The sequence below is a fragment of the Trichechus manatus genome, unplaced genomic scaffold (assembly GCF_000243295.1).
Source record: "Trichechus manatus latirostris isolate Lorelei unplaced genomic scaffold, TriManLat1.0 scaffold00039, whole genome shotgun sequence".
Classification (NCBI taxonomy): domain Eukaryota; kingdom Metazoa; phylum Chordata; class Mammalia; order Sirenia; family Trichechidae; genus Trichechus; species Trichechus manatus.
Genome location: NW_004443975.1, coordinates 20,176,686 through 20,185,576, shown reverse-complemented (window position 1 = coordinate 20,185,576; position 8,891 = coordinate 20,176,686). Strand labels below are relative to the sequence as shown.

At 36.5% G+C, this 8,891-nt stretch overlaps 1 protein-coding gene across 1 annotated transcript in view; it reads right to left on the bottom strand.

Moving 5' to 3' along the window:
- LOC101357370 (usherin) overlaps nucleotides 1-8,891 on the bottom strand; it is a 276,794-nt gene that overhangs the window by 18,466 nt on the left and 249,437 nt on the right. The window contains exons 16-18 of the mRNA XM_004375958.2: nucleotides 8,102-8,596; nucleotides 6,820-7,089; nucleotides 5,059-5,228 (exon numbers count right to left, since the gene is read on the bottom strand). Coding sequence (XP_004376015.1) covers nucleotides 5,059-5,228; nucleotides 6,820-7,089; nucleotides 8,102-8,596 — 935 coding nt within the window. The remainder of the gene's footprint in view (nucleotides 1-5,058; nucleotides 5,229-6,819; nucleotides 7,090-8,101; nucleotides 8,597-8,891) is intronic.

Below are 8,891 nucleotides of genomic sequence, written 5' to 3'. Positions count from 1 at the left end.
TAGGATAGAATAACTACTATAATGCAAGCAAGAGTTGTTTTGAAACTGTGTTTTACAAAGAAAGAATAGCTTCCAAAACAAAAGAATAACCAAAACAACAACAAAACGGAATTTCAAGGAGAAACATGGCATAAAACATGACAATCAAAGACCAAAGGCAGAAGCTCTAACTGTAAACTTACTTCAAGACGCATAGTATGCTGAATTAGTAGACTCAGTTGGTTAAGTTAAAATATATGTATTATACTAGCTGTATTTTTATTACATGCGATAGTTGCAAATTAATCTGTATTTATATCCATACTAATAGAAAAGTATACCATGAAATCATAAATTATTTGCAGACTCTTTTTTTCCTTCTAGTATAAAAAATAAAACTATGCATTTTATATGTATGATATATATGCTCTGTCCACTGAAATGGCTTAGAAACAATGGCAAACTCATTAGCAAAGGTATTCCTAGTGCACAGATTATGATCATTCCCTATTTCCCATTAAAACAAATCAGGGATTCTTGAAGAAATGGCTGGTTTCAGGTCTGGGCAGGATGTATACAAAACGGGTTTGGACATCTTGTCATTATTAGAAACCAAGGAAGCTATTAAAGACGACTAGAGTTCAGTCAATGTATCTAAGGACTCTCACTTCCAAACATGAGACAATTGGCCCTTCAAAATTGATAAAAATTGCAATTGATTGAAATTCATCAAATTTTGTTTCAATCCATGAGTTAATGGTATTTAAAAAAATAGTCATCTTTGTAAGGTAATAGAGAAGAAATTCATTGTCTTGAAAACTGATATATAAAAAGGAAGGAATGAAATATTTTCCCTGTCTTTTCTGTGTAAACAATACCATGGGTAATCAAAGAGAAGAGAAATTATCTCTTTTTAGGTATTCTGACTAACATCTTTTTGCAACCTCAGTGAAAGGATATAGGCATTAAGCATCAAGGGTTAAAACCACAAAAAGAGAGACAATCAGATTTCATTTGTTTTCTATATTCTTGCCAAATACCACCAACAGTCTTTCAAAACGAATTGACCCTGAGTTTGATCCAGCTGCCACTTTGAAGGAAATACAGATGCCAGAGGAATATGTTGAATTGCACCATGAGTGTGTAACCAGCAAAATCCAGAATGTGGAAAACTCTACAGGTCCACCAGTATGGGTTCTTCTACAGTGATATTGTAAGAAAGAGAAAGCAATAGAAGAGGATTGTATAGACTGAAAAAGACTTAGAAAGTATATCAAATTTCAAGCAATGCATAAGATTAAATTATGGTAACTAGAGATGCACAATAGATATAAAAGTTAAGAAAACACAAGATTTTTTTTATTATTTAAAAGTCAAGATAAGGATTACTTATGGGGCCAGGAAAGGGTTGTGACTGGGATGAGGCACATGGGAGGGTTTCTGGGTGGCTGGCAAAATTTTGTCTCTTGACCTGGATGGTTTCTCCTTATAATAATTCACTAAACTCTACATTTGAGTTACTTGGTTATTTTGTACCTGTATTTATTTAATAATAAAAAGGATTAAAAAAAAAAAAAAAACTCAGAGAGAAGACATGAAGACAATAGGAGTAGATGAAAAATGGACTAAGGGATGATCTTAGAATGAAATTAGAATTGGAGGGGGAGAACTTTTGTATAAAGAAAGACAAGATTAGAAATAGCACTAGAGATAATAGTGTAGAAAACATAGCAAAGGACATGGGAGTTAGAAATAAGAAAAATGAAGAAAATAAAAAAGAAATGAATAAAGATTTAAAGAGAAAAATGATAGCTATGAGACCAAAAAAATCCAACATATACATAATTGCTATCCTATAAAAAGAATAAAGATTTAAAAAGAATTAAGAAAAAAAAAAAAGATAGCTTTAGAAACTATAAACCAAAAACTAAACCCATTGCCACAGAGTTAATTCCAACTCATAGTGAACCTACAGGACAGAGTAGAACGGCCCCATAGGGTTTCCAAGGAGCGGCTGGTGGATTCAAACTGCCAACCTTTTGGTTAGCAGCCAAATGCTTAACCCCTGTGCCAGAAAAAAGGAAATAATGTATATCCATAACTGATGTTTCTAAGAACCAAATTAAACTAAAGGAAATAAAACAGTCACTTAAAGTTATAACTCAAGAAAACTCCCTGAAATAACAGACAATTTGAAGTAAGAGCCTTCTGTGCCATGGAAAATTAACCCAGCACAGTCAAGTTATATCCTAGTAGATTAACTGAATTTCAAAGATTAAAAACAAACAAAAAAACTGAGGCAATCAGGCAAGAAGGTCAAGTGTCTTAGGAAGAGAAAAATCAAGATGGCCTCACACTTCTCCACAGCAATGTTCAGCACCAGAAGGTATGAAGCAACGACTATAACATCCCTAAAAGGCCCGTGGTGGGGCAGTGGGTAAGAGGGGGGATATGTGACCCATGTAGGCATGTAGGTCCAGACCAACAATCATGAAAATAAGAGTCATCAGAAGCTATTTTCCTTAGGAACCCTTCTTTAGAAAACCATGAGAGAAAAATTCCAGCCAAGAGGCAGTTTACAGAAACCATGTCAAAAGGATTCCTGTGAACACTGAGTATAATAATCATAGAACTGAAACTATAATAAACATGGTGATTAGCATGAGGGAGAGAGATAATATAAATCTTGTCGTAAGTGTTATATATCTTGATGATATAAAAAATATTTAAGATTGAATTGGAAGGGAAAGGTAAAAACAAAAGAAGAAAGGTAAAGCGTGTATAATGATTATTTCAACTGAAATACCTAGGAGCTAAAGATGTTATCTGAAACAAATAAATCAACTTATAAATAAATACATACAATAATGCAAAGGTAAGTATCCACAAATATACATATTATTGATTAAAATCAACTAGTGAAGGATATGGAGGAGAAAGGAGAGGACGAGATTAATTTTATCATTCCTCGTAATAGGGAACTAATAAATACTTTCTAAATAAAAATTAGAAAACTAATAAATACCTTCAAAATAAAGAAATAGTAATTATAAAGGTATGAAAAGATGCTGAAGTGCACCTCCCACATACCCAAGAACCCAGGCATTCATTCCTCCAACTGCCAGGAGTGTTGGCTTTCAATAACTCACATCTCTGTCCTACTCCATGAATTTGCCTGTGGCTAAAGGGAATTGCCTTGCGCAGTATCATAGCCCCTCCCTAGGGGCAGCCTACATTCCATGACTATGACTGATGAATATGGGAGTAAAAGGTCTGGTCCTTTGCCTTAAGAAAATCTTACAGGGTCATTTCAGTTCCAGGCCCATGCATGGGATTAGCTGAGGCCTTTTTCACTATTGCGTCACAATTCAGCTTCTTATTTTGCTCAGCCCTGCCTTTCTTACTATTTTACAGGTGTTTTTTTCTGAGAGCACTCCCCAATAAACCTCTTGCATTCAATTCTCTACCATAGAATCTATTTCTTGGGAAAACTGACTAAAGACCAGAGACACCAGGAGTGGCCCTAGGAAGGAGACGCTAAATGGTATGTTGGAGTTGGATCACATAGGAGCGGTCTGGTCATGAGGGCCTCATCACTGGTATGAGATGGCGTAGTGATGACTCCCAGCATGTTCTAGTGATGCAACTGTTAAACTTTCACTAGTGGTGAACTGGGATGGATTACCAGTGGAAGGGAATTCACTGTTTGAGGGAACTAGTAATTATAAGGACAATGTTGGGGTAAGTAGTAATTATAAGAATTATGAAATCAGATGGCTCTTGCTGAGTTCTGTCAGACATGTTAAGTCGTAATGTCAGGTGGGCCCAACAGAAACTCATCATAAGGTGGAGCTGGGTATTTCAGATTGGGCATAAGCAAAGCCAGAAGGCACAACATGTTGTACTAGCAGATGATCCAACCCCCACCCCCGTGTTATCAGCCACTGTTGCACAAGTGGCTCAACCTCAGCACATACCTACAGCCCATGGAAGGTCCCTCAAGGGCTGACAGTGTGAAAGAAAGCAGAGCTTGGTTCACAGACGGGCATTGCTCTATAGTCCCACTCAGGGATGGCCCTGAAAAGACCAGTGAGAAGAAGTCCTCTCAATATGCAGAACTTCAGGCAGTGAATCTGGTCATCCATTTGCAGTGAAAAGAGAAGTATCTGTCATTGGCCAACCCTGGGATGGTGAAATGGGCTCCTGGGATATATCAATCACAACCACAAGCTGGAGGACAAGAGTTTCTCATCCTCCATAATTGTTAGGTGTATCAAATGGGTTAGTCCACGTACCCAGTAATGCCTCAGTAACTGTTAACTATGATTGTTATTCTCATCAATGCCACCTGGAGTATAAATTACTAAAAGGCAGTATGGAACTGTGAATCCAAAACCTTAAACATGCACATAACTTTTCTTATAAGCTGTGATAAATTCCATTCTTCAGAACTTTTTCTAAGAGAATAGAAGAATGCAAAATGTTCTATAAGATGTTCTCATCAATGTTACTTATATTCTCAAAAGATTAAATACAATGTAAATATCAACTGATGGTTGACTGGTTAAATGCATTTTTGCATGTCTAAAAAATATGACAGTGTGCAGCTACTGAAAGTCAGCTTCTTGTAAGATATTTAAGAATATATGTTAAATGGAAAAAGTAGATCTTATGAAACAAAATTATACCAACTTTGCCCCAATATGTTTATATTCAAAAAAATAAGTGAAAAAATGTAAAATCATGTAGAATATACAGTGAAACCTGTGAAAGCTGGAACTCGCTCATTGAGACTGCCTTGTTTTTCCGGGTCTCACGTTTTCTGCCTTTGACAGGGTACAGTCACCACTTTCCTATCGCTATTTAGTGGAAAACAGGTGAGTGTTCCTTCTCTGACAAGTTTCCTCTTTACACAGCTTCTGGCTTTCTCAGGTTTTACTGTATTAGGTTGAGTAACAAAATGCACCATCTCAATGAAGAGAGAGAGAGAATTCTGTCACAGAGTTCTGCAAACTCAGAAAACAGCAAAAGGAAGCCATAATTCAATTCTGAAAGGACACTGGTTGAAAATAACAATACCTGTGAAGACGTCACTGGAATAGATGGTTGAGGTGACTGCTCAGAAATCATATTGACATTATACCCTGTAACTTCTCCCCTTGTAACATTATCTGCTGGCTTCTCCCAGGAGACGTTGAGAGAGTATGGTGAGAGAGGGAAGACTGAAGGAGGGATCATGAATACAGGCACTGTCAAAGACAAAAACAAAATAATGAACGCTGTACTTAAAAGTTCTAAGACTGGATTCATAAGTTTATTCTTTTTTTCTGAAATACCCCTTTTCCTTATAAAATATTCTGATTTTTAAAAATCAAAGAATATACTGGTGTATATAAAAAGTATTCACTTTTTTTACATTATCTGCAAGGATGTTCTCCATTTTTATATTACCAGCAAAGACGCTTTCCATTTACAAAATAAAAACCATATAGAAATTTGCTGTTATTCATAAAGGTAATTATGAACACTTACGTGGATAATTGAGCAGGAAACTACAGGTCTTATGAAATATTTGAAAGGAGAACTCACAAAAACAGTATGTCTCAGTCCACAAAATTATGAACAGCCCATAGTGATGTTCTGGGTTTCTTGTGTAAAGAAATATCTCAATAGGTACAACTGGTACTGTTTAGAAACAGGCAAATCTGAAATGGTCTTAATAACCCCAAAGAAAATTTTTTAAGTTTTTGATAAATCTTGACTGAAATGTTCAGGGTACCCACACACATATATTTCCCCCTGCCATCCTTGAGATCTCAATATGGATTTTAAATGTGCTAACCAAAGGTGTATTATCAAAGGACCTCATCACACTTCCATTAGCCAGTGACCCATAAGATTATGAGGGTCCAGTATTACAATTTCACCCATTATTTTTTATTCCTGACCTTGATTTTCTCCTTTCAGAGTGCCATGCCTCATCACTTGTGCCGTCATGGCACTATTATTTGTCCAAGATGGCTGCTGGTCATTAACAGATGCTCAAGCACAACGCGCATTGTATTCATGAAATGATTCCCTTGGACATCAACCTAAAACTACCTTCGTCCTCCACAGTCCTAACAAATTTAGACCAGGACTTGGGTTTCTTTGGATAGCCATAGGTTCAAAGTATAAAAAGAGTATAGATATTTGTTTTCTTAAAGGCTCATGAAATTTGAAATATTTTTAATGTAAAGGTTAAGGTGGAGGATTAAAAAATCTTTCTGCCTTAGTGATGCTATCTGAAGAAAATGTTAAAAATTTGCCCTCCTTCCTTATCATATTGCCAACTGCTCAGAAACACACTTGCATATTACAGGTTTTGATGTCTAGGCTCCTGTCTGATGTACCACTTAGTACGTAACTACTCCTTTTGAATTAGAAACAAAAACAAAGGCATATATATGAAATTAGTAACTATTATCTTTTTCATTGAATACAAATTTTCTAAAACTGAGTAAGATGATGCATACAGTTCACCCACTGCAGAACCAGAAACAAGTCCCTCGTTTTGGCAAAAACTTCCCAAAAGACTATCACCAAGTTAGGTCATCCCTCCCTCCATCCTTGAAGTAATAGCTAAATCATTTGCTTTTGTTGCCCCTGAAACTTACTTCAAGTACTTTATGACCTTGAGTTGTTTAAGTGATCAGCTCATACCTTAAAAATTTCCATGGCCTCTACAAGCACTTGTCATTTTTGCTTTTCGAAATGTACTTTAGCGCTGTTGAATTTAGTTGGAGGCCATACTTTCATTCAGGAGTTTTTAAAAAAAGAGTTCAAAGCACCGATCTTTACCTGATTCTCCTGTTCTTTCTGACGTCCAAGCAGAAGACACGCTACCGGCCATATTCACAGCTAAGACTCTAAACTCGTAGCTGGCGTATGGCTCCAAGCCAGTGATGACCGTGGCTGTTTGAGGAGGTTGTAATGCATTTTCGTTGGCCGATTCTGTAAATGGGTGAGGACTCAGCCAGCCACTGTTCTGAAACACTCGACTTTCTGCAGAGCTGCTTTCTCCGTTAGAACTCGATCTTTTCATGTACAGTTCATATCTTATAATTATTCCTAGAAAAGTGAAACCGTGAACAGAGGGAACAAAGGGCTGTTTTTTAGGGAGGTGGGGGTGGGGATAGGCCAGTCAAAGAGTGCTAGCTTTTCATTCTTCTTCTGACTAGATTATCTGTACATTTCTTTAATAATCTAGTTAGGCACTTATAAAAAGACAACAACCTGAAGTGCACATGGATTATGAATTACTACTAAGAGACACATTTATGGGAAAACAAATCAAAAGCAAAACTGTACAAACAGAAAATAACTATATGATTGGTAAATTCAATATTTTTCAGGATGGATGGTCATAATTTCTACTAAGAATGGCTAGTTATTTGGGGGAATTTGATCATTGTACCTCCGATTTACATATTTTAAAATTTTGGGATTATAATTTGACTACTTATTTAGCTTAAGTCCTTTTTACATAAATATTAGATAAATTAGATAGTGAATTTCTATCTAGATTTATCAAGTAACTTAAAAAGTCTAAGTCGGGTTTTCCCTTACTATGTGTGTGATATTAAATTACTAAAAAATCTATGAATGTGTGTCTGGCCTATATAACCAAGGGTTCAATCATTTGAATACAAAAATTAACTTAATGGAGTCAGCTAACCTACATACATTTTTAAAAATTATTTTACATCCTATTCTTGCTTAAAAGAGAAAATTTACTCTTTCTGAGTGCCCTAACTTATGACAGAGTCAAATATAATGCATTTCATAAGTGAGTGTCAAATTATAAACATCACTTGTGTGGTGGCAGATGTCATTAAGAGCAAAGATAATACCAGCCTTTTAAGGGGCCATTTAATTGAATGGAATTTTTTATTAGATTAAAAGAAATATACTTGTTTCAGGAACCAGGACAAATAGTATATATTTAGAAATTCTCAATTATTATATCCTGCAGTTATAACCATGAACACAATTGCCAGCGTCTCAGTGTGCAATTCCAAATTCCTAGTTTCTCATTCATGTTTTTGCCCAAGAAGTGGAAATCCGGGCCTTGGATGCCTACCATTTGGTTCCAAGGGTGGTACCCATTCTATGTGAAGTTCTGTAGAACTGGTCTTCCGCACCCGAGGTGGACTCAGCCCTTGGGGAGGGGCCTGGGCTGTGGTCACTGTAATGGGCAAGCCGTGCAAACAGCCCCCACTAGTGCATGCCTGCACAGAGAAGCGGTATGTGGTGAATGGAACCAGATTCTGGATGGTAGCTGAGGTTTCACGACCTTCGTAGGGAGCACACAGCTGGCTACCTTCTAAAGGAGCACAAGACAAAATATATTTTTCTATAGGACCGGATTCTTCTGACGGTGCAGTCCACGTAAGTTTCACAGAGTCTGAGCTGATAGGAATGATACAACTTAAGTTCAAGCTTCCTTGTGGGACCCCCGGTTTTGTTCTGTAAGTGACAGCTGCACTCCTTGTTGAACCACGCACGTTGGTAGTCTCAATGTAATAGGAATATGAGGCATATGGAGCCAGGGCAGTGTCTAAGAAGTACTGAATATCTGAAATTAAAAAAAGAAGAAAATAGTTACAGTCTACAAATTGAGATCATTTCTAATTGTTTTCCTACTGTATAATTTAACTACATAAACTGTACCAACCCATTGTTTTGAATAACAGTATGGTTTATATATATATTTTTAAATACTGTATATGCAGGTTACTTTTATTATGCAGTGTAAAGTAAAAAAGACGTGCCATTTGTGATAAGGAATGTTTAGAAGTCGTCTCTGCTCTTGCTTTCCTCCTCCTATAATAGAGACCCTTTTTTTACAGCAGGCGTAGGAGAACTTTCTC